We start from the raw sequence: 25,560 nt of genomic DNA, 5'->3' as shown, positions 1-25,560 counted from the left end.
CCTCCCACAGGGCCGGGCCTGCTCAGTCGGTCAGCTCAGCCAACCTCGCAACTGCCAAGCAGAAGACAGGAAGCCAGCCTGGCTCCTGGCTTTGGGGCTGGGAGCTGTGGGAGGAGGGCCCAGGCCCCACTGGAGGCAACCTTTAGTATCAAGACCCCAGGAACCAATCCTCTGTCTGGAAAGAGGGACACAGGCTTGTGGCATTTCTCCAGAGGCTCTCTAGGGGGAGGGAGGACCTCCCTGGAACCATAGGCCTAGCCTCTGACCCTGGAAACACCCAGCTTGGGCCTGCCTGAGGGCCAACAAGTCAGGGCAGGGGGCAGCAAATTTTTAACTTGGAACGTTGATCATTAACAGGGGTAGGAAAGAGTCCAAACTCAGCATTCCTTGAGGGCAGAGACCAGCTCAATCTCGAGCCTCCTGTGGAGATGCTGGTCCCCCGAGTCTGGTCCTCTGTGAGGCCGGGGCTGAGCAAGTTCTTGTCCAGGACCCTGGGGGGCTGGCCCTCAGGGGAGGGGAGGAGGATGGACCTCTCGGGCATCTACCCACCTGTGACCACCCCTTTCACTGCCACGGCCGAGGTGGACTATGGGAAACTGCAGGAGAATCTGCATAAACTGGGCACCTTTCCCTTCCGAGGTAAGTGGGGTCTGTCCAGTGGGGGAGTTGGAGGGGTGTGAATGACCCTGGTCTCCTCAGCCAGCGACCAGAGGAGGGTACACAGGCTCTGTGGAGCTGTTCATGGACAGTCAGGTACTCTGGGGGTCATTCCATTACAGGAGAGGAGCAGGGGGCACTGTCTGGGGTCAGGAGGCAGAGAGGAAGCTAACTGCTGGCCTGTGATCTTGGAATAAAGATCATCTCCCCCAAAGCCTTGTCAGCACCCTCTTCTGGGCAAAGCCTCCTTTGGCCAGATTAATTCCTGTTCTGCACCCTCTGACTCATTTCCCCTTTTACACAGGGGCCTCCCCTCTCTGAGATCAGGGACAGATCATATTTGTGACACTCAACATGCAATACAGTCACAGGCACAATAAATGAAGATAGAAGGGGCAAGTCCCGCCCATCATCCCGCCCTGCCCACCCTCATCCCGCACCCATGGCAGCTCCCCGAGGCAGCGCTGTCAGTCGCTCCGTTTCACAGATGGGAAGCTGGAGCCCACACTGATGAGATCACTTGCCCAAGGTCACTCTAGCTAATAAATGGCTGAGGTGGGATTTGAACTCAGGTCAGGCTGCACGGTCACATTCGGCTTACTCCACTGCTGACTGATGAATTCCTCGCACTAGACCAGATTCCAACAAATAGACCCTGGTCAGCCCCAACTTCCCAGGGCTTTCCAGGTGGCACTAGTGGTGAAGAACCTGCCTGCCAACGCAGGAGATATAAGAGACACAGGTTCGATCCCCTGGAGGAGGGCCTGGCAATCCACTCCAGTATTCTTGCCTGGAGGATCCCATGGACAGAGGAGCCTGGCTGGCTACAGTCCATGGAGTCACAAAGAGTTGACACAACTAAAGTGACTTAGCACACCCAGCACCAACTTGGGAATGGAGTGGTTCTGACCAGGGTGATGCAGTGGAGCAGTTCAGAACATGGACTCTGGATTCAAACCACAGCTCAACCACTGACTTAGCTGTGCGATAAATCTCTCCAGACCTCAGTTGCCCCATCTGACACGTGGGAGTAATAACGGCCACATTATAGGAGGGTTGGGAGAAAAATCTGAGAGAATGCAAGTGAGAGCATGCTGTAAACTGTGGAGGGTGATATACATTAGCAGGTATGGACTCCAATGATGGCGCTGATTAGAATAACAGTATGATCGCCACCGTGGGCAGAGACGCATTGTGACAGCGCCTGCTGGCCTAATGGAGACCCCTTTCATATCTCTGTGCTCAGGCGATGTGACCCTTCCCTAGGACACAGTGAGTGCCCTGTGGATGCCCACATTGAGCAGCGACACAAAGGATATTTCTGTTGGGGCCCAGCTCACTGGAGCCTGAAGGTTTGAGCTGAGGCCTGATTCTCTTGAGGCAAAGTAAGAAGCTCCTTGAATCTCTGAGAGAAGACTGGGCCTCACCTCCCAGGTTCAAGGACACTCTAGTGCAGGGGGCGGGGAGGGTGGACTTTGATCTGGGGTCTGTGTGCACCCCAGACTCTTCTCTGCACCCTTCCTTCCCCTCCCCTACCCCACTCACTGCTGCAGGTGGGTACTGGGGTGCCTGGGAGCGTGGCTGCCGTGACTTCGGCAGACTAGCCACTGGTTCATTTCCCATATAACCTATGCAGGCGTCAGCTCCCACCTCAGCTCTCTCTTACCCCCACACATGTGGGAGCAGGGCGCTGTGTGGAAGAGGCCAACATCCAGGGTTAGAAGACTTGTAGGAGTATGTTTCTGCCTGTTACAACGACCTTGGAAAAATCACTGAAACTCTCTAATCCGGTTTCCTCATTTTAGAATGAGAACTGGGCCACAGCATTCAATGCAGTTCTCCTAAGGAGCCCAAACCTGAGGCCCTGGCAGAGAAAACATCGGGCTATATGGCCCTGTCCCAGCTCCCAGGATGCAGTCAGAATGCCTGGGAAAGGGGCAATGAGCCATTTTAGCTCGAAAATCTGTGTCTCTCATGCTGGATCTTTGCCTCTTTTTGCAGCCCAGGTTTCAGGGGCAGGGGAGGGAACCATTACTCGTCCCATTGCCAGGGCGTCCTGCAATGAATTAAAGGTCCTCCAAAGAGGAGACGATCAATAGGCTGCCTGGGTGGCTTAGATGGTAAAGAATCTGCCTGCAGTGCTGGAGATCTGGCTTTGATCCCAGAGTCGGGAAGATCCCCTGGAGAAGGAAATGGCAACCCACTCCAGTATTCTTGCCTGGATAATCCCATGGACAGAGGAGTATGGCAGGATACAGTCCATGGGGTCACAAAGAGTTGGTCATGACTGAGCAAATATAGATAGAACAAAAGAAAATAAAGAGATGGGAACCTGTCTTTGAGGAATCAGTGAACAGTTGATAGATTCTTCTGGAAGACATTGCCTAAAACTTTTTATTATTTATTTAGCATTGTTAATTTGTATTAATTATTTGAATAAAGACTATTCATTTAAATAAAACTTATAACCAAAGAACAAAGGGAGGGGTTTTTGCAGAAGGGCCGTTTGTCCCTGAACTCACACCCACAAACAACCTCAAAGATGAACTATGAATTGTTATCTCCAAATGATGTTAGTGGACTACCCCAAAACTACTCCATCAGGAGCAGAGAGATGATGTTTCCTATAAAACTTGAAGCTTCTGTCTTATTTCCTTATTATGTAGGCAAGACCATGGATTCTTGTGATAAGGTGTCATGTTAATATTTTGTGTATATTGAAGCCATTTGTTTGTTAGATAAAATATTTTGTTTAAAATATCACAGTTTTTATAACTGTATTTTGGCATTAAAAAAAAAATGTGTTTTATGCCTCTGGGAGTGACTCAGGTCTGTCTCTACCCTGAGAGGCCCTGGGTATAACTTGGAATTGAGGGCCAGACTCGGTTGTCTGTAACTACAAGAGCCTGGCTAGCCAGCCCACCCACTCATCACCTGAGCTGTGCTCATTTACAGGGGAGTGAGGAGGAAGGGCAAAGTCTGGGTTTGCAAGGGCATCACTAAGGCAAGAGGTAGCAGCCCCTTATCCTGAAAGAGCCCCAGAAATCTGGGGCTGGGTGAAATCGCCTATTCTGTTTCCTGCCTTCTCAGCCCAATTGTGACCTCATGTTACTTCAGAATGAGCCCCTCCCTTTTTCTTCTGGGCCCTCTCTGTAATGGGGCTGGTGGCTCCAAGTGGAGATGGAATGCTCTGAGCCGACAGTACGGGTAGGCCCTGCACGGGGGCAGACACGAGGCTTAGGCAACAAGGAATGGATGCCAGCCCAGTCAAGAAGGCCCTTCATCCATGGCCAGCTTGACCCAGAAGCCTCTGTCCCCTGGGGACCACCAGTTGAGGATGAAGAGAAACCAAAGACTGAAGGATAAGAAGGCCTGGTTTGCAGAATAGATCCCAAGCAGGAGGCAGAGGGGACTCAGAATTGGGGAAGCTGCTCTTTCACTGACCTCAGGAACAGCTGTCAGGGTGGGACAAAGGTCCCGGGCCTCAGGCCATTCCTGTCAGGTTGGACAGAAAGGATTGTGTGGTCTCTCCCCACCCCGCCCCTCAACCACCTTCCTCACAATGAGGTTCATTGCTGAGGTGGGAGGGGCATCCTAGGGAGGGTGCAGTGGGGGGCCTGCCTGCCAGACCATGCCAAGCATGAACCAGACCACCTGGGCTCCCCCACTCCCAGTGTGCCCTTAGCTCTGCCCGCCTGGCGTGGGGTCCTGGAGCCCTTCTTGGAGCTCATCCAGCAACCATCATGCAGGGTGGTGCTGGGGACCGCCCTGTTACTGGGAGGTGGAGGCCTCGTGTTGTGGATGCAGAGGAAGAGGAAAAGGAAGACAGATTCTGAGACCACACCAGAGGTGCAGGAGCCGGCCGAGAGCGAACACTCGAAGGATGAGAGTTGGATCAAATCGCACTTTAGCCGTCTTTCTGAAGAGAAGCTGGCCGCCAGCAACACTGTCTGCCTCAACACCGCCGGGCCCAGCAGCTCCTCGGCTGCTCCGCAGCCCAACAGCGGCAGCGGGGAGGCCAGCACCACGATTCGCGTGGAGACCTTCAGCACGCGGCAAGGAGACGAGGGCATGGCCCTTCACCGGGAGTCCTTCACCAGCAAGCAGAGAATGTCTGGGACTTCCGTGACCAAAGAGACCCACAAGGAGTCTGGGAAGTCCTCGTCCCCGGAGGAGGCCACGTGGGCCGCCGTGGCCGCCTGTACCAAGGAGATTGACACCAAGGGGCAGCAGCTGGCTAACTCCATGTTGCAACGGGCCACGGCCTGCCAGAACTCGGGCCACCTGGAGACCAAGGACATCAACCAGGAGGAGCTGAAGGCCCTCGAGGAGGTGGAGATAAAGCTGAAGGGGAATTTCCTCACCCAGCGGGAATCCACCGTAGCTGGTGCCAACCACGCACATACCTACCACAGCCACTGCCACCACGGCCACCAGGGCTATCCGAACCACCAGTCCCACAGCCTGCCCAGCCGCAGCCCCCAGGCCTACCACCCCTTTAAAGCCACCTGACCACAGGTGGAGATGCCCCTTCCCCCCGCAGGGCTGGCTCACAAACACAGGCATCATGTATGGCCCACCTCTCTGATGGGGCAACCTGTGTGGCCCAGAGTGAGATGCTGCTGCCCAAGTCCCTTCTTCCTCAGGCCCCCCACAAGGGGTTCCGGGCCCCTTCAGCTCTCCGTGAGTGGGGTCTGCCCGTGACGGCCCCTGATGAGGGAGAGCTGGGGAGAATTGGGGTAGCTGAGGCAGACTCACAGGCCCCTGAAGAACCCCCGAGAGAAGATGGGAGAGGCAGATCCCAGGAGCAGCCGAGAGCAACACACAGATGCCAAATGCCTGAGCTGAGCCAATAAAGCCTTGCATGCCCTTACTCTTGAGTCTGGAGGCTCTGTGGCCAGCCCTGGGTCTGGGCGGGCCTCTGGGGAGAGTGTTCCTCCTCCCAAGTCCTCCTCTGGTAGGCTGGTTCAAGGATCCCTAAATTAGCTTCTGGGATCTTAGGTTCTGGGCATGGAAACTCTCCACAGGGCTCAGCCCCCACTAACCTGCTGCCGCCAGAGGAGGAGGAAGCAGCCAGGAGCTGGGAGGTGTGCGGAAGTAAGGTGCGGGTTGGAAGTAAGTAGGGGTGGGATGTGGGGCTACGGTCCTCCTGGTGCTGCTCCCACCCTGTGCTGCTCACACGATGCTGCTCTCTCCCCGCCCCCACTGGGATCGTGGTGGTGCCTCCCCACCAGCTACCTTCAGAGCCATGGTATTGGGCTATGTACTCTCTCTCCTGGTTTATGCTGCTATTGCTGGGGCTGGGGCTGCTACTGCTGCAGTGCTACTAAGTAGTAGCATTACTCCTCATACTACAATAGCTCCCCCTGCCTTTTTAAAAAAAATTTTAATATTTATTTATTTAGGCTGTGCCAGGTCTAGGTTGCAGTATGTGGGATCTTTAGTTGTGGCATCTGGGATCTAGTTTCCTGATCAGGAATCGAACCTGGGCCCCCTGTATTAAGAGTGTGGAGTCTTAGCCATTGGGCCACCAGGGAAATCCCTCCCTCCAACCACCACCTTTTTTCAAGTTTTTAGTACATGCCGCGCTCTGTGTCATGTTATGGCACAGACCTAAGAGGAAGGTATGACGGTATCTCCACTTTGCAGGTGAGGCTCAGAGGTGCAATCTTCCCAGAGGTGGCATAGACAGCAGGTGGATATTGCTGGGGTCAGAGCCCAGTGTGGCCTGACTGCAAAGCCCGTACCCCTCATCCCTGCCCTGCGCTGCTCCCTGGTCTGATGCCCACTGTCCCCTGAACTGTTGTCTCTCATACTTGTCCCTGTCCTCTTCCCACATGTCCTGACATGCTCTGTGCCCACCTGCAAGCCTGGGACTCCCCCACCTCCTCTTTCTGGGTCCCAGAAAGCCATTTCTGGGGCAAGTGGTGACCTCCCTGTTAAGCTGTTAAAGGGAGACAGCTGTCTTCCCCAGGAAACTTGAGAGAAGTCAGCTACAGGGCACTGTCTAACCCCCAGTGTCTCCTTTACATAGGCATGTCTTACCATTTGTAACTATTATGGATTTACCAGTGGTTTCCAAACTGTGGGCCTCAGACTCCAGGAAGGAGGTGCCTAGAATCATTGCAAAGAATGAATAAATCTATAAACACTCTGTTGTCAATTGTGACTTTATGGAGCACAGTTAGGAGTATTTGAATATTTCTGACACTATTAATCACTGGCTATATAAACACTGATATGTGTGAGTGTGGAAGGTACTTCATAATAAAAATCTCAATTGGGAAAAAAAATGGAACCAATCGTACTGGAAAATGTTGGAAGATGCTAATTAGACAGAAACCAAATGCAGTACATTTTGGCTTCTGAAAATGATTGTTAAAATATGTGCATTTATCTGAAAGACCTTAAATCCCTTACTAAAAACTTAATACATAAAATTTCAGATTAGCTAATTATGACTTTGGAATCTTAGCTTTAAAAAAGTTTCAAGCTGGCAAAAATTTCAAATAAGGTCTGCAGTTAGTATTGTACTCATGTTCCCTCTCTGGTATTGATCACTGTTCTCTAGTTAGGTACAATGATGGAGGGATGTATGGAAATCCTCTGTATCATTTTTGCAGCTTTCCTGTAAATCTGAAGGTAGTTCAAGTTAAAAGTCAAAAAATTATTGGACAATTCAGTTATGAGCTCATGTCAAAGTTTTACTACAGTTGTACTTCAAGGAAAATAGCTTCTAAGGAGACAATTCAAGTATAAACTCTTGGTAAGGATATTTTTATAAGAAAAGAAAATGGTTAAATCATTGTTAGACTAGATACAAAGAAAAGTTAACAGTCACTAGCCTCTTGCCTGAGAGTCTGCTGGGGGGTGGGGGGTGGCTGGTTTCCCAGATCAAGGCTTAATTCCATTAAAACTCATTAGGAAATTGCTTCAACATTTCATCAGGAACTTTCCTTTCTTCCTAGTGGGAGGTTATGAATTACATCATGCAAAAAAGTTCTGCCCCAGACCAGGTTTGGGATAATTTTTCTTTTATACTACCAATTATCAACGCATGGGTCAACAGGCAGTGTGCTAGGTGTCACAGAGGAGGCCAAAATGAGGCAGACGCCATCCTTGACCTAGATTCTTCTAGACAAGTGCTGAGCAAGGACAAAACACCATGGAGCCCAGTGGGGAGGGGGGTTGAGAAAGGCTTCAAGGTCCTTGCAGCATGTGGGGGGCTGCAACTAAGGAGGTGTTCTGGGCAGAGGGAAGAGCAGGAGCAAAGGCGTACCACAGGAAGATGGCCCTGTGTCTGGCGGGCTCTGACAGTCAGTTTGGCTGGAAGAGAGTGTTTAGAGATCAGCAAAGGGGAGGAGGAAAAGCCTGAAAAGTGACTCCAAAGCCTCAAGCCAAGGAGGACTTAGGAAAATGTTCAGTTTCCTCATTTCACAGCAGAGGCCAGTTGGAGAAATTTTTCCTAGTCCCAACAGGTGGCGGTAAGGGAGGTTGAAGGATTCTGAGGATCAACATGCATTTTTGAGTAGACAGCAGGGAAGGACTAGGAACAGGCAGGAGAAGTTCAGAGGAAATATGTTCAGGGAAGACTGGATTCCAGGAAGACTTCTCGGAAGAGGTGGCAATGACGATGGGCCAAAGTGTATAATACTGACTGGGGAAGCTCCTTACATAAAAGAGATTGTGATTCCTCTTGGCCACAGTAAGTCACCCTGTTGCTTGTGTGTCCTCAGCCTCCACCCAATTCCCCTTATCAGGCCACACTGGCTCCTAGGGGAAAGAAGCTTCTGACATGAGCCTCTTTCCTCTCAGAGCTGGAGGGGCTGAGAGGTCCCTGGATGCAGCCTCCCCTCCCATACCAACCACCGTCCCCCTCCTCAGATTGAAAGTTGCCACCCTCCAGTTTTAAGGCTTGAGTACTTCCTCTGACTCCATAATGATTATAGCTACTTGATGCCAGGTTCTGTCTATTCCAGGCATTTGTAAATAGGATCTCATTTAAACTTCACACAACTCTAGAAAGGGCACTAAAATTACCCCCATTTTTCAGTTGAGGAAGCTGAAGTTTGATTAAGCTATTTGCTCAAGAGTTCAGAGCTGGCAAGGGGCCACATTGGGAGTTAAACTTGGGCTCTGGCTGCCAACTCTGCTGCTCCCTGCTTACCCAGAGCTCACTTTCCTCATTCGCCACCCATCCAGGCTTCTTCTTTAGCCCCGCCTCCACACCCAAGCTCTTCTTTAGCCCCGCCTCCACACCCAGCGGCACATTGGGCCTGAACCTGGACATCTGGCCAAGAAAAGGAGGGGGTTCTTTGCAGTATCACTTCACAGACTTCAAAGTGCTTTTTCTCTCATACATTTTCTCATCTGAGCCTTTCAGACAGCTCTATAAGGTAGGATTGAAGTGCCCTTATTGTCCGGAGTCTCAGAAAGTGATGTAACTCGCCCAACAGCCAGAGGGGCCTGAGTCCAGCGCTTGCCTGACTCTATCACACTTCCTCTTCCCCAGCCTGGACTCATTGCCTTCTTGAGAGTCAGGTCTGGGTCGGATGCTCCCTTAAGTAAACGAGGAGAGGCCACTAGGAGTCTTGAGCACAGGGCCTGCTTCACCCACCTGCTCCCACCCCCGGTCAAGCTCAAGACCCAGCTATCCTGCTGTTTAGGCCAAGTCCACCTGTGGGACATGGAGTTATCTGGACTTGGCCACCAGAATGAAAGGGGACTTGGGAGTGAGTGACCATGGCTGGAGACATGTCTGAAGCAAGAAGCCCCATTCAAGAGGGCTTGGGGAAGGAGGAGCAGCTTGACCTCTAAATCCTTAGCCAGAAGTTACTGGTCCTGTCATGGCTGGCCTGGAGCCCTCTCTGGGGTTGGCAATTCTGCAAGTGGGAAGATCCACTGGGAAACCACCGGGACCTTATGTAGCAAGACAGAAGGAGGCTCCTACCATGGGCTCCTAGCCTGACATAGAGGAACTGATGCTGAGGCAATGATCTAACAGAAGCAGAAAGCTATTTGCCTCTAGATGTTCCCTGCAATGCTACTAAGACACGAAACTGGGGGAGAAATGCTAAGTATCCAGGAAGCTCTCCCGGAAGCCCGCTCAGTGGACTTGAACGGGATAGTGAACAGCACAGAGAAAGCCTTGTGGTGTAAAGCTGACTCCCCACCACACTGTGTCCCCTTAAGGATGACTCACAGGAACAATCTTTCTCAGTCCCAGTGCCAGGAAAATCTGTGTTTCTCCAGGGCAGCTGCTTTGCTTTATCTTGATTTCTACATATCTGTCAGATGACTACATTTCCCTTTTAGCTTTGACTGTCAGGAACCTCCAAATCAGATATCTGTCAGAAGTGTATGGCAGTGATTTTGTATATTAAGATAGCCCCCGCTACTTTCCTTTCTCCCCAACAGTCTTCTATTTATTAATAATCTTCATGTATTGTATGCTACATTTAAAGGAAAAAATTTGGAATGGAGTAGAGAGGAGAAAGAAGAGGAAAAAGAAAGTTAAATGAAATAAGCTGAGAGGAAAATGGTTTTACATTCCCTTTAGATTTAGTTGAAGAACATCAGTTCTACTGGTCTCTTGTGGATATGAAAGGATTGACACCTCTAATATTAGAAACCTCACAAATGATGGATAAATGAGGAAATGCAAAATAAAATAATGAGATGCCACTTTTCATCCAGAAAATTGGTGAGAATTTGTTCTGACAATACTCAGTATTGACGTGAATACTGAGTATTGAAATTCACAGGTTTTTCTACGTGCTGCTAGGTATGGACTGGCTAATTAGAAGTCTGGCACATGAAGGTGCATTTACCTGTGACTCAGCCATTACACACCTAAGTATCTAAACTGAGAGAAATTCTTAAACTGTTGGTTTTCGCATTGTTTGTAATAGCAAAATAGGAAATATTCTAAATATCATCAAAAGGAGAATGAAAAGTAAGTCGTGGTCTAGCTTCACAAGAGAGTATTATATAGCAATGAAAACAAATGAATCAGGGCTCTCTGTACTGCTGTGGACAAAGCTCAGAACATAATGGTGAGCAAATATGGCAAAGAGCAGGAGATTATGTGATTCCATTTCTGTAAAGTCTTAATAGGCAAAAAAACCTATTATATATTGTTTATGGCTCCAGATATGTGTTTTAAGGGTAAAAAGACATGAATGGGAACCATGGACACTTGAGACAGGCCAGAGATGAGGAAGAGATGGGGGGAGGTTGTCGAGGGTACCGGCTACACTGATGTGGATTATATTATTATCTATTCTTTCTGGTTTGCTGAAATATCTCATTAAAACAAACAAAAAACAAATGGTGTGAACACTCTCACTGCAACAGGGTACAACACTCTGCCTTCCTCAGGACAAAGATGGGAAGGAGATGTATGAAAAACAGTGGTGTTGGGGAGGTAGGAACCTGGGTGAGTTAAGACCAACGTCCGGTTTTTCACAAGCAGATGGTAAGGTGTCGCTTCTCTTGCAGGCTTCGTGATCCAGGGCTCCAATGGCGAGTTCCCCTTCCTGACTAGCAGTGAGCGCCTGGAGGTGGTGAGCCGTGCACGCCAGGCCCTGCCCAAGGACAAGCTCCTGCTGGCCGGCTCCGGCTGCGAGTGTGAGGCCTGAATGCCCGGGGCCTGGCGGTGGCTGGTTGTGGGGGGCTGGCTCCCTAGCCTGGAGCTGGGTTCAGTCTAAGTCCTGCTCTCTCTCTGCTGCGTCCCTTGCTTGCCTCGGTCCTAGTCTGGTCCTCTCCCTCCTGCCCTCACCCACCATGGCCTGTAGGGAAGACTTCTTTCTTCTCCCTGTAGCTACTCAGGCCACGGTGGAGATGACGGTGAGCATGGCCCAGGTCGGGGCTGACGCCGCCATGGTGGTGACCCCTTGCTACTATCGTGGCCGCATGAGCAGCGCCGCCCTCATTCACCACTACACCAAGGTGGGTTAAGGTGGAGGTGTAGGTTTGAGGCCTGGGCCCAGAGGAAGCTGGGTGGAGCAGAGATTCTGCTCAGGGAGGGGAGAAGCTAGAAGCAGAGTGGTGAGCTGACTTCCCATGAATGGCAGCTTGGGAGAGGGGAGGGACACCACCAGCTACCAGCTGTGTGACCGTGGGCAACTGACCTAACCCTGCTGGGTCGCTCTTCCCGCCCCTCTCCAATGGGAGGAATGATGAATCTTCCTCCAGGGAGGATTAAGATCAGTCAAAACAAAAAGGACTTGGAGCTGTGTCTGGCACACAGAAAGCACTCTTAAATATCACCCAGCATCAGTGTTTGCAATCAGGGTGCACAACTCTGTGACTTCTCATCCAGGAGGTGGGCCAATCCAGGCAGTCTTGCACAGACCCAGGCTCCGACCGCCTCAGGCCTGGGGCAGCTGCCCTCCCCTCTCTTCTCTGCACCCCTCAGGTGGCTGACCTGTCTCCAATTCCTGTGGTGCTGTACAGTGTCCCAGCCAACACGGGGCTGGACCTGCCGGTGGATGCGGTGGTCACGCTTTCCCATCACCCCAATATTGTGGGCATCAAGGACAGCGGGGGTGACGTGAGTGGCAGCAGCCCTCGGCCAGGGACTCCTCCTCCTCTTCTCCTTTGATACCCACTTCAGGGCAGCTCTAGGACCTGCTTCAGTTCTGGACTCTGGTGTGGATTCCCTCTGTCCTCTGGTCTCTCTGGGGTTCATCTGAATCAAGGAGGGGTATCTCTCTGGGACCTCGACTCTGATTCTCCCACACTTGCCCAGCCCCCAGCCCCCAGCCAGGTCGGCAGCAGAGCCTGTGGGCCCAGTTCTCACACTAGCTTGGCCGTTATTACAGGTGACCAGGATTGGGCTGATTGTTCACAAGACCAGGAGTCAGGATTTCCAGGTGTTGGCCGGATCGGCTGGCTTCCTGCTGGCCAGCTATGCCATAGGTAGGCCCTCCCACTCCTCTCAGATTGTGACAAGTGGTCATGATACAGGCAGCTGGGTTCTGCTGGGAAAGACACTGAAGGCCAGGACTGTGTGGACAGGGGGCTTTTGCCAGCCTGCCTGCTGGGAAACCTCAGAGATATGTCTCACCACTTACTTATTTGAATAGTGGATGCTTCTAAGTGACCTTGTTAGGCGGAGGAGGGTGGCCGTGAACAATCCCCTGGCCTGTAGTGGGGATGCCTGCAGTTTGTTCTAAGTCCCAAGCTCCCTGCTTAGGTGACAAATTTAGCTCCTTTAATCTCACCTTGTAAATCATCATCTAAGGGCAGAGGCCTTGGGGTGCTTCCCACCAGTCTGGGAGTGCGTTTTCCTCTCTCCCTGGGCCCAGGCCAGAATGAATTGTCAGGCCTGCAGGGTTGGCCTTGGGGATCTTCAGCTAACTGATCAGACACTATTCCAGTATAGGATCCTAGGAATGTTACCATTTAGACCAAGTGCTCTTGTCTGCTTGGGGTCAAGGTCCCTGAGTTCAGACTGGATTTGGGCCCCAGAGGGGAGGGGAGCACCTGCTCCCATCAGCTGAAGCCCCAGTGATTTGAAATTTGAGTTACTTTTCCAGCGATGCAGGGGACAATGCTGCTTCATGTTCTTTCTGGTCTCTGCAGACTTTGGCTTGTGGTATAGGTTCCACATAACTCCCCTCTGCCCTGTCACAGTCTCTAAAGGGGAGAGTTAAAGGAGACCCATTTATGCTTCCTTCCTGAGAGTGGTAGGTGGAAATAGCACTGGCTCTGCAGGCTGGAGATCTAAGCTGGAATCTGAGCTCTGCCATTTATTCACTGACTACCACCGGGCAAGGTAAACGACCTCTCTGGGCCTGAGTTCTTACTCGGCAAAGCAGGGAGATGTGAGGATTAGAGAGCATTGGCCCTGTGTCTGTCATAGCCCTTGACACAGTAGGTTTTTGATAAACAGCAGTTATATTCACTCATGAGAAATGCCCACTCTCTCTCCAGTCTTGAGGCCACTCTGCTTTGAGTCACTCCTAACTAGCTTTGGAATCACACTAAACAGGCTGGCAGAAGTGACAGAACTTCCGAGATCACAGCCAGCCCGTTTCCACTGCCCAGATGAGAACAAAGAGGGCCGGCGAGGGTTGGATGACTCGTCCAAGTTCACACAGCCAATGGGAGGAAACACCAGGTCTCCTGACTAAGTCTAGTGCTCATTCTCCTCCCCCACGACTGGCCCAGGCTGAATTCACGGGGGGGAATACAATTTCCATAGAGCAGAGGCTTCCCATCCATGCCATCCCCTTCCAGGGCTGATGAGTCAGGGGGCAATTGCAGGAGCGTAGAGGTGCCAACTGGCAGGTGGGACTTTACTGTGGGGGAGAGGGGGATGAGAGAAAGGAACCGTCCTTGAGTCAGCCTTCAGGCTCTGTTCCTTGCCCCTCAGCCTGTGGGGTTCTATTCTGAATATGCTGGCAAGGTTCTCTCTGGAAACCTGTACTCCATAAACTCACAGACCGTGCCTCAGCTGTGGCTCACTGGTGGCCTAAAAATCTGCAGCCTGACTCCCCAGAACAAAGAGGTGCTGGGGACCAGTTTTGGAATTCTCTTCGAGAAGAGGTTCTGGCTGATATTCTGCCTGTTACCCTGTGGCAGGAGCTGTGGGGGGCGTGTGTGCCCTGGCCAATGTCCTGGGGGCTCAGGTGTGCCAGCTGGAGCGACTCTGCCTCACAGGGCAATGGGAAGATGCCCAGAAACTGCAGCACCGCCTCATCGAGCCAAACACTGCGGTGAGCTCCCAGCCCGTGGGCCCAGCATGGGGGTGGTCTGTGTCCTTGTTGGAACAGGGGCCAGTGCTGGCACAGGGTCCCTCCTTGGTCTCTCCTCTTCCAGAAAGGCCTTTTAGAGAACATCCCAGTGTGGGAAACTCTTTGTGCCTTCCCAGAAAATCTTGACTTCAGACAAAGTCAAGCCCTGTTGGTTCTCAAACTTAAGTGTACATTAGAATTCATTCAGGGAGCTGGTTAAAATTCTGCTCTTTTAGGCCCAGGAATAGTCACTGAGACAAACGTCCTAGGTGATTGTGACATAGGGAATCCTGGAACTGTACTTAGAGATACACTGCCTAGAGAGGGAACCATGGGCCTTTAATGTCAGCTTTATAAGGGGCCAGATCCTGAAAAGTGGAATGACAGGTTAATAAAGGCGTGGGAAGCCTGGAGGTATTCAGAGCCCAGCTTTCCCAGGAGAGTCCTGTCTTCAAATAATCCATTCTGCAGTCAGACCGAGTACCCCAAGACTGTGTTGGGCAAATCAAGGAGAAGAGGCAAGGTGGAATGCTGGTCAAGTGTAGGCAATGCTGTGCTGAGCCATACTGGAGTCTGAGGCAAAAAGAAAAACCTGTGTCCCTGGAGACATGTTTTCATTTATACTTTAAATTAAACTTTTTACTCTCATATCACTGTGGATTCACATGAAATGATGAGAAACAATACAGGGAGATTCCATCTACCCATTACCCTGTTTACCCCAATGGTAACATCTTACAAAACTATAGCACAATATCACAACCAGGATTTTGATTAATATATAGTCAAGATATAGAATATTTCCATTAACATAAGGATCTCTTATGCTATTCTTTTATAGTCATACCTACTCACCTCTTGCCCCCACCCCCTCCTTAACCCCTGGCAGTCACAAATAGGTTCATTTCTGTAATTTTATTAGTTCAAGACAGTTATATAAATGGAATAAGATCATCTAGAACCTTTTGAAATTTGCTTTTTTTTCACTCAGCATAATTTTCTGAAGATTCATTCAAACACATGTAGCAGTTCTTTTTTATTATTGAATGTGGCCAGAAACAGCTTTGTTTAACCATTTACCTGTTGAAGGACAGCTGGTTGTTCCCAGTTTGGGGCTATTAAAAGCAGCTGTGAACATTCATGAACAGATTTTGGTATGACTATAAGTTTTCATTTTTTCTGGGATAAATACACAACTCGTGGGTTGTATAATGTTTGCATGCTTAGCGTTTTAAGAAACTGACCAACTTTTTTCCAGAGTAAGTGTACCATTTTGTATTTTTGCTGTTGTTAGTCGCTAAGTTGTGTCCAAATCTTTTGTGACCCTATGGACTGCAGCCTGCCAGGCTCCTATGTCTGTGGGATTTCACAGGAAAGAATACTGGAGTGGGTTGTCATTTCCTTCTCCAATTTTGTATTTACATCAGTGTAAATGTATGAGTAACCCAGCTTCTCTGTATCCTCAACAGCATTTGGTGTTGTGAGTTTTTTTCCATTCTGATAGGCATGTTGTGACATCTCATTGTGGCTTTAATTTACATTTTTCTGATGGCTAATGCTATTGAACCTCTTATAATGTATTTATTTGCCATTTATATGAAATGTCTATTTTTGTCTCTTACCCAATTTCCAATTGGATTTTTTTTTCCCACTGTTGAGTTTTAGAAGTTCTTTATACCTTCTAGATACTAATCCTTTGTCAAAAATGTTGTCTGCAAATACTTCTCCCAGTCTGTAGTTTATCTTCTCATCCTCTTAACAGATCTTTTGCAGAGCAAAAGTTTTTTAATTTTGAAAGTGAAAAGTGAAGTTGCTCAATTGTGTCTGACTCTTTGCGACCCCATGGACTGTAGCCTACCAGGCTTCTCCGTCCATGGGATTTTCCAGGCAAGTGTACTGGAGTGGGTTGCCATTTCCTTCTCCAGGGGATCTTCCCGTCCCAGGGATTGAACCCAGGTCTCCCGCATTGTAGGCAGACACTTTACCCTCTGAGTCAGCAGGGAAGCCCTTTTTTAATTTTAAAGAAGTCTAATTTATCAATATTTACTTTCATGTTTATGCTTTTGATGCAACTCTAAGAACTCTCTGCTTAGCACAAGATTGTGAAGTTTTCTTTTCTTTTTCCTAAAAGTTTTATGTTTTACAAGCCTGTGACCCATTTTGAGTTAATTTTTGTAAAACGTATGAGACTTAGATCAAGGGTTTTTTTTTTTTTTTCTTTTCTTTTTTGGCCTGTAGATATCCACTTGCTCCAGCACCATCTGTTGAAAAGATGATCTTTCCTTTATTGAATTACTTTTGCACCTTTGTCAAAAATCAGCTGGGTGTATTTGTGTGGGTCTATTTCTGGATTCTCTATTCTCTCCATTGATCTATCCCTCTGCAGTACCACACAGACTTGATTATTGTAGGTGTATAATAAATCTTGAAATCAGCTAGACCGACTCTTCCTACTTTGTTCTTTTCTTCCCCAAAATTGTTTTAACTAATCTAAATCTTTTATCTTGCCATATACATTTTAGAAAAATAGTATCTATATCTATGAATACTTTTGCTAGGATTTTGGTAGGAATTGTCTTAAACTTGTGCACCAATTTGGGAAAAACTGACATTTTTGCTTTGTTGTCTTCAAATCCTTGAATAGGCTATGTTTCCATTTATGTAAACCTTCTTTGATTTATTTCATCAGCATTTTGTAGTTTTTGATGCACCAGTTCTCTACAAGTTTTGAGAGATTTACACCTAAGTGGCTCATATTTTGAGTGATTATAAATGATATTGTATTTTTAATTTCACTATCATATGTTCATTGCTAGTATGTATAGGAACCAATTGATTTTTGCTTGTTTATCTCATATTGTATATGACTTTGCTAAACTCACTTGTGAGTTCTACGAGATTTTTTTCTATATTCCTTGGGATTTTCTACATAGACAATCATATCATCTATAAATAGGGCATGTTTTAATCTCTTCCTTTCTGATCTGCATGCTTTTTATTTCCTTTCTTGCCTTAGTGCACTGGCTAGAATTTCCTGCACTAAGATGAATAAGAGTAGTGAGAGTAGACATCTTGACTTGTTTCTGATCTTAAGGAAAAGCATTCAGTCTTTCACTGTTAAGCACAAAGGTAGGTAGGTTTCTGTAGATGCTCTTTATCAAGTTGAGGAAGTTTCCTTCCTCTATTCTAGCTTTCAGAAAGTTTTTAAAAATCATAAATGGATGTTGAATTTTTGTCAAATTTTTTTTTATTGATTCATATGATCAAGTGTTTTATTTCCTCTTTAGCCTGTTAACATGGTGAGTTACATTAATAATTTTTAAATACTGAACCAGACTTGTATCCCAGTGGAATAAGCTCCACTGGCACATGATGTATAACTCTTTTTATATATTGCTGAATTCCATTTGCTAATATTTTATCAATATTAGCCTCTCATGTCTATATTCATGAGAGATATTGGTATATAGTCTTTCTTTCTTTGCTTCTTTTCTTCTGTACTGTCTTTGTCTGATTTTGGTATCGGGATAAAAATAGCTTCATTAATTGATTGGGAAATGTTCCCTTCTCTTCTGTTTTCTGGAAGAGATTATGAAAATTGATGTTATATCTTGGAACATTTTTTAGAATTCTTCAATGAAACCATCTGGGCCTGGAGGTTTCTTTTTTGGGAGTTTAAAAATAACAATAACTCCATACTAGGCCTCTACTGATACCTCACTGGCTGGAAGGGGTAGAAGTGCTTCCTTACTGCTCCCCATGTGGCCTCCCCTGACACCTCGAGTGTGTTTGACAGGGTGGCCTCCTTAAGGGTGGGCAGTGGTCAAAGTTCTGACTCTCCTGTGGGGTCTGGCTGGAGTGATTATTGCTCACAAGTTCTCCATCTTGCTCAGCTGCCCCTTCCTTGTCTCAGACCAGAGGGAGCAGGCTTTTGTGGGGCTTTTCTTGCCTCTGCTTACTGGCATTTCAGGGTCACTGCTCCTTTGGCTCCAAGTCTGGGCCGAGGAGCTTGGCACGGTGTTGATTCTTGGGTCCCGAGGTCACTAGTCAGTCTTCCTTCTCTCTTCCTTTCAAACTTTTATGTTGGTTTTTATATAATGTCCTGGGCTTTGCTTTTTTTTTTTTTTTAGTTCTACTTTTTGAGAGGAATAAAGAAAAGTACACCTATTTCATCTTCCTGGAAGTGAAAGCTCTAAGCAGTTTTCTTTTATTTATTTATTTGGCTGTACCAAATCTTAGCTGCAGCATGCAAACTCTTAGTTGTGGCATGTGGGATCCAGTTCCCTGACCAGGGCTTGAATCCAGGCTCCCCGTATTGGGAGACCAGAGTCCTAGTCACTGGACCAGGAGGGAAGTTCTTCAGGTAGTTTTCTAAACAGTGACTTTTCCCTCCCAGGATATTAGAATAGTTGAGAAAAAACATTGAAAAATTTTAAAGTAGGTACATTAACATTTGCAACACTTTTTTCATTTAATACCAAAAACATAACTTATTAGAATTTTACTTCCCTGGCTTGAATGGAAGCAAACACATCAAACCAACTTTTTTCCCTAAATCTACTTCTAGAAAAAAAACTTTACCATTAAAAACATGCAAAACATGTATAGGGGGCACATGTAATTAATGGCCTCAGGCTATAAGATTCTGGGCACGGTTCTATTGGATCTTGCCATTATTTAAAACTTTGACTCATCATTGCTCATCGTGGGCTTTTTTTGCATTGATTTTTACATTTTAAAAAATATTGCATTAAATATTTGTCTCATGACTAAGTATTTTGGTGCTCCGTCCAGTTTTGCCTCTGAGGCAGGTAAAGTGGTGGGTGGGCTCTAGATGTCCCTCACAGTTTATATCTTTACCTCAAAGGGACAGATTAATTCAGATGTAGAGAAAGGACAGCTGAGGAGGCAAGCTTGAGTTTCCCTGGCTGTGAAACTCTCCTGGCATAGGATGCGCTATAGATACGTTGTAATAACTGCAGGAATAAGGTCCTTTAGGCTGAGCCCCATCTGGCCCCAGGCTGTACTATACATACCAACATTCCACTGGGGCAGGACCTCTGCTCTCCCATTCCCCTCCCTGTGAGAGAGAAAGTTCCAGAGTCTACATACCACCAGACAGGAAGAGGAGGAGCTTCCAGGCCCCTTGGGGTCTGGACTAATAGTAGGATCTTTTTTTTTTTTTTTTTTTTAGGAGGGAGTCTGGGGTCCACCTCTGCCAGGGATCTTTTAAATTTATTTTTTATCCAAGCATGGTTGAATTATATTGTTAATTATTGCTATATAGCAAAGTTACTCAGTTATACACACATATATATTCTTTTTCATATTCTTTTCTATTATGGTTTAATCACAAGATATTAAATATAATTCCCTGTTCTACAGAGTAGAACCTTGTTGCTTATAATAGTGGTATTTTTCTCATCCAGTTCTTGTGACATGGGGTAGCTTTTGTTATCTCCTAATTTTACAGACGAAGCAGTTTGGGCTGCCCCTTGGGAAGAGAGGATGCTTGCTGCCCTCGGCATGCCATCTTGTCTTACCCTTCACTTTGTGCCCCATCCTGTGCCAGCTCTGGGCACACACTCAGGAATGCCTGGAACACCTTTCTGCTGCCTGGGCTATAGGCTCAGCCACCCCAAGAGCAGCTTGATGTCACCTTATTGCCCTGCCCTGCTCGAACACAATGTGCTTCCGCTGCCCTCCCACCCAGCCAGCCTCTTGCCCTGGCTATATTTAGGACTTTCCATGGTTTTTACCTCCAAACCATTCCACCCTTTCTCAGGGTCTAAAGAGGGACAACAAATCAGAGATCTTCAGACACCCACGGTGGAAGAAGGCTTTCTTCTAGGTACTTCTTGTTTCCATCGTCTTTCCCACCCTACTCAGGTTCTGGGTGAAATGCCCAGGTTATTGGGCCTTCCCAAGTGGCTCAGTGGTAAAGAATCCTCTAGCCAATGCCAGAGATGCAGGAGACACAGGTTTGATCCTTGGGTCGGGAAGATCCCCTGGAGGAGGAAATGGCAATCCACTCAGTATTCTTGCCTGGAGAACCCCATGGACAGAGGAGCCTGGTGGGCTACAGTCCATAGGGTCCAAAAGAGTCAGACAGGACTGAGCGACTGAGCACACACACTCACGCACATGCCCAGGTTATTAGAATATTATGGCTGGAACCAGGACTGGGAGGAAGCTTGCTAAAGTCTACTGGCCTCTAGTGGTGAATAGTTATTAAATGTCAGTCATTCATCAGTGGTTCCCAATTTTTTTTTTACCCCAAACAACCTCTTTTCTATTTTTACCCTTCACGAAGCCTATATTTCTAAGGGTTTACTTCCCTCAAAGTGAAACCTTATTAAGTAATAATTACTTCTTTTTAAGCAATCAAAGACCAATCTAACACTTGTGATCAGCCTGAAACAACCAGTTGCTATGCTAGAAGCAAAGAAACGAGATGCCTCACTTTCTGTAAAACTCCATGCCTGATTTTAAATTAGGTCTCCCAATACAGTGGAAAAGTTTAGAGATCATGTTGTCCAGACCCCTCCTTTTTGAGGCAAGTGAACTTGCTCAGAGATAAACGGATACAAGGTTATTCTTTGGACAACAGACGCATTGTTTTCCCTGTGAGAGCATTTGTAATTGGGGATCAGGGGAGAGTTATGGGTGGATGGGAGGACCCTGCTGTGGGGACAGTAGAGGTCTGGACCATGCTGATTTCCCGCAACCCATCCGCCCAGGTCAGGTACCAGGGAACTGGGCTGTAGACCAGGGATGCTCTAGCCCCCAGACCCACAGCACTGCTGCCTTTTCCCTTCTCAACTTGAGGACTGAATGCTGCTCTCCTCCCCAGTGGGGTGGATTTCTCTAAAACCAAAGGAAGTGCCTTCCTTCATTCTAGATTTTGGCCTGTGTTCTCTACCACCCACCTGCCTTCTGGATTCCCAATCTACCCTGGCTGTCATAGATTTGGCAGAGTTACTTTACTGGGGAAGGAGGGTGGGTACCCTAACCTTCTGAAAGTGACATGCCTGGGGTGTGTGTGTGTTGAGTGAAGGGGACTCCCAGTCTCTTCTAACAGGCGCTGCTCCTAACGTTCTGAAAGGGACATGCCTGGGTACTTTAAGAGTGAGTGAGTGAGTGAGTGTGTGTGTGTGTGTGTGTGTGTGTGTGTGTGTGTGTGTGTGTGTTGAGTGAAGGGGACTCCCAGTCTCTTCTAACAGGCGCTGCTCCTAACGTTCTGAAAGGGACATGCCTGGGTACTTTAAGAGTGAGTGAGTGAGTGAGTGAGTGAGTGAGTGTGTGTGTGTGTGTGTGTGTGTGTGTGTGTGTGTGTGTGTGTGTGTGTGTGTGTACTTTAAGAGTGAGTGAGTGAGTGAGTGTGTGTGTGTGTGTGTGTGTGTGTGTGTGTGTGTGTGTGTGTGTGTGTGTGTGTGTGTGTGTGTGTGTGTGTGTGTGTGTGTGTGTGTGTGTGTGTGTGTGTGTTGAGTGAAGGGGACTCCCAGTCTCTTCTAACAGGAGCTGCTCCTTAGGTGACCCGGCGCTTCGGGATCCCAGGGCTGAAGAAAACCATGGACTGGTTTGGCTACTACGGAGGCCCCTGCCGCTCCCCCTTGCAGGAGCTGAGCCCCGCCCAGGAGGAGGCGCTGCGCCTGGACTTCGCCAGCAACGGGTGGCTCTGAGCGCCGGACTGCCGGACCACGCCCACCTCAGCCTCCCGCCGGGTGGCGGCGGCCTGAAGGAAACGTGGGGAAGACGAGGGCTCAGGGCTCGAGGCTCCTCTTCTTACTTCAGTCCTCCAGGTAGACTTTCTCCAGGCACTACCAGGCATGCTCATTTCCTGTCCTCCCAGCCCCATGATCTCTGATCTCTGGGTATTTGTATCCTGAACTCTGGGTCTTTAGAGACCTTCAGTGTAGGAAGGAACATGACTTATTTATCTCTCTACTGTGCTTTTCCGTCCCCTGAGACCCGTGAACCAGGAGTCAGACGGGAAGGGTGTCGGGCACAGAAAGGCTATGTTTTAATGGCAGGAAGACTGCTTAGGCTTGAGGGTACAAACCTGTGTCCAGCACAGCGCAGCAGGAAGCTGGTGTAATTCTAAGAGCCCTAGTTCTGACTCCTTCCAGGAGAAGCGGTAGGTTGGAAAATCTGATCAGAAGGCTGTCACTGGTCTTTGACAGTCCCCCAAGCTACACTGTAGTCCTTTCCTAAATCTATTTTGATTCATCTCATATTGTCTCTAGCCTTGATCCCAGCCATCAAATGTACCAGTGAGACAGCCCAGTGACTTAACCAGAATTGGTAAACAATGACACCTGGTGGATAAATGTGACATTCTAGAAGGCTATGCTAGCCAACCCAGGTCTGAAACATTAAGAACGGGGACTTGACCTGAGAAAAGACCATCTTCTTGCCTATACACACTCTGCTTTTATTATTAAGAACAGTTACTTTGTTATTGCAATAAAGTTTAATTAAAAAAAAAAGTAAAAATATATCTCGGAACTTCTCTGGAGCTGTTGCGGTCAGTGTGGGTTCGGTTCGGTTTCAGATAGCTCCTCGTTCCAGCTTACACGTCTCAATATCTATAGGCCCCTTCCGGTGTAGTCAGTGTTACCCACAGGGATTTTAATCTGTTGCACTGGTCCCTTCTGAAGCGGTTCCCTTTGTTTATTTGGCTTCTGTTTGCCGGTCTCTTCGGTGTCTAATTTCCGCCCTGACACAGGTGGGTGGAGGTGGTCTCTCGTTTAGGTTCACTTGTTCAGTCCTGCTGCGGGGAGGGAGGGGCGCTGCAGACAGATAGCGCTGGCCTGTGTGGGGAGCACTCACGGTGTTCCAGCCACACTGGGTTTGCCCCCGCTCACGGGTGTGTGCTCTCCCCATCTACACTGCTCAGGCTCCCGGCTGCTCTGTTTGGAGCGGGCCCTGCATTGCGTGCGGTTCCAGTTTTCGGGTATTCTACAAAAGCATGGACTCGGTTGGGCCTGCGTTTTGTGCCTTCCCCGCCTGAGCAGCTCAGGCGGCCAGGAGCTTGACTGGCGCGCTCTCCCCGGCGCGGTGCGCCTTCTCCCCTCCGTGGTCCCAGCCTCAGTTTCCGCGTGCCAGTCGGGTGCGTGCCCCTTGTGTTTAGCCACGACCCTCCCTGTGGATGTCGACCATCCAGAATCTCAGGAAGTCTTTGGTTAGAAACTGGGAGCCTGTTTGCCGTTTGGTAGGGGGTGCCATCTCTGGGGCCGCGTTTGCCCCTTTCCCCTCCCCACTGCTTCCTGCCTCTGGTGGGGGATGCGCCGGCTAGCTCTTCTCTGGACTTGCTCAGTCCCTTTGTTCTGCCAACAGCTGGCAGTGTGATCGGGCCGGTTAATTTTCTCTCTCTCGCTTGCTATGCCACAGTTTAAGTTGCTATCTCATGTTAGCTCCCTCCGATTGCCCTCAGGGCATTCAGGCCCGGTCCTTACCCTAAGCAATGCCGCCCGCTCCTCTCCGTTCTGCCCCCACTTGTGGTGGCGGATGCTGGCGTCTGGGGTACTTTTCTGCTGGGAGTTGCTTTTAGGCATGTAATCTGTGGGTTTTATTTATTTTTCCTCCCAGTTAGGTTGCCCTCCAAGATTCGAAAACTTCCCCCAGACCCGCCAGTGAGAGGGTTTCCTGGTGTTTAGAAACTTCCTCTATTACGACTCCCTTCCCGGGACAGGTCTCCATCCCTAACTCTTTTGTCTCTCTTTTTATCTTTTATATTTTGTCCTACCTCCTTTCGAAGACGATGGGCTGCTTTTCTGGGCGCCTGTCTTCTGCTAGCAGTCAGAAATTGTTTTGTGAAGTTTGCTCAGTGTTCAAATGTTCTTTCGTTGAATTTGTAGGGGAGAAAGTGGTCTCCCCGTCCTATTCCTCTGCCATCTTAGCTCCTCCCCTGTTATTGCAATAAAGTTTAATAAGTTAAATTGGCATGACTATGTACAGACTAACACTCCACTGTTACACAGATCTTAGGTTTCCTGCTCAGATATCAAGACCTTCCTAGAGGCAATTTAGCTCCAAATGTCTGCTTTTTCCCAGCTCTGAGAGAGGCTTTAAGAATACTGAACAAACATAAGCATTCGATTATTGGTGTCCTAGGGAAAAAGCTTGTTGAAGTTTTCCATGGGAGAGGTAAGAGGCAAAACATTTCAAGTGAGATATTTAGAAACACCTAGCATATTAATTTAAAAGGCTGCTTTTATGGAGAAGGAAATGGCAACCCACTCCAGTACTCTTGCCTGGAAAATCCCATGGATGGAGAAGCCTGATGGGCTACAGTTCATGGGGTCACAAAGAGTCAGACACGACTGAGTGACTTCACTTTCACTTTTCTCTGAAATGTTTAACCTTATTCAGTGATAATCTGACTAGTGGCAGGAAACCTGAGATGAATTTTTAAAAAAACCACTCTGGTTAAAAAGAAAGGTAAACGAATCCTTGTTTAGGGCAAGGACTACAGGACAGAATATAAAGGGTATCAGTCTTCAACAGAAACTGGGCATCTGGCTGACACTTAGAAGCTTGGGGCTTGGCATCTGGGCTCTTCTCATAGTTGACTTCTAGAGGATCTGGACTGAGGAGAATCAGGTTCAGGAACCGGGCAAAAAGTTAGGGCTAGGGAGACAGGCTGGTGCACTGGTAAAGAGCTCAGCCTCTGGGCTTAAACTGACTGAGCTTAAGTTCTTGGATCTGTAGATGCCTTAGTGTCAGCAGGATCCTGGAAGACTATGTAAATACCCTGAACCTCATCGGTGATAGCAGGATAATGATGGTACCTTCCTCTCAGGACTTATAAGATCGTGCATGTGAAAGGGTTGGCGTGGCAGGTGATTGTGCAAAGAGTTGCCCGAGATAACCAGCAGGTGGGACAATAACCTGTCTCAGGACTTGGGCACCCTGACGTTCAAGATGAGTACAGTGGGGAAAGTGCTTTGGAGCCAGAAAGTCCCAGATACAAATCCTACCCAGCTCTGCTACTCACTAGTTAGGGCAACCTCAGCCTGTCTGCTGTTGTTGTTTGTTTGTGTTTTCTTTTTTTAAATTCTGCCTATACCTACCTTGCAGAATTAGATGCTATTTCATAGTAAAGTGTGCAACCCTCAGTTTTCAACCCTCATCTATGACTAACTTTTAGAAACAGCAA

General features: G+C 48.3%; 2 protein-coding genes across 5 annotated transcripts; both read left to right on the top strand.

Annotated features, from left to right (window-relative positions):
* Positions 1–30: 30 nt before the first annotated feature.
* Positions 31–22,334, top strand: HOGA1 (4-hydroxy-2-oxoglutarate aldolase 1). 4 transcript variants are annotated; one of them, XM_043475872.1, is made up of 8 exons: positions 31–639; positions 11,158–11,286; positions 11,480–11,607; positions 12,077–12,211; positions 12,483–12,579; positions 14,248–14,381; positions 20,185–20,250; positions 21,932–22,024. In XM_043475872.1, exons 1-7 carry the CDS (start codon positions 429–431, stop codon positions 20,248–20,250), a joined length of 900 nt encoding a protein of 299 aa, XP_043331807.1. In that variant the 5' UTR covers positions 31–428; the 3' UTR covers positions 21,932–22,024. The 4 variants fall into 4 exon arrangements, with proteins under 4 accessions (XP_043331807.1, XP_043331808.1, XP_043331809.1 ...); XM_043475873.1 differs by lacking the exon at positions 20,185–20,250 and having other exon boundaries at positions 32–639; positions 22,019–22,334; XM_043475874.1 differs by lacking the exon at positions 20,185–20,250 and having other exon boundaries at positions 32–639; positions 21,905–22,037.
* C8H10orf62 (chromosome 8 C10orf62 homolog) lies at positions 2,911–7,041 on the top strand. The gene has a single exon (XM_043475875.1). It carries the CDS (start codon positions 4,459–4,461, stop codon positions 5,167–5,169), a length of 711 nt encoding a protein of 236 aa, XP_043331810.1. The 5' UTR covers positions 2,911–4,458; the 3' UTR covers positions 5,170–7,041.
* Positions 22,335–25,560: the final 3,226 nt, after the last annotated feature.

The sequence above is a fragment of the Cervus canadensis genome, chromosome 8 (assembly GCF_019320065.1).
Source record: "Cervus canadensis isolate Bull #8, Minnesota chromosome 8, ASM1932006v1, whole genome shotgun sequence".
Lineage (NCBI taxonomy): Eukaryota > Metazoa > Chordata > Mammalia > Artiodactyla > Cervidae > Cervus > Cervus canadensis.
The sequence above is the reverse complement of the archived record's forward strand: the minus strand, read 5'-3'. Positions and strand labels throughout refer to the sequence as shown.

Coding starts and splice junctions, on each gene's coding strand:
- C8H10orf62 (XM_043475875.1), top strand. CDS start 4,459: ATGCAGAGGAAGAGGAAAAGGAAGACAGATTCTGAGACCACACCAGAG.
- HOGA1 (XM_043475871.1), top strand. CDS start 429: ATGCTGGTCCCCCGAGTCTGGTCCTCTGTGAGGCCGGGGCTGAGCAAG. Junction 11,287..11,479: donor GGCCGGCTCCGGCTGCGAGT/GTGAGGCCTGAA, acceptor TTCTCCCTGTAG/CTACTCAGGCCACGGTGGAG. Junction 14,382..21,931: donor TCATCGAGCCAAACACTGCG/GTGAGCTCCCAG, acceptor GCTGCTCCTTAG/GTGACCCGGCGCTTCGGGAT.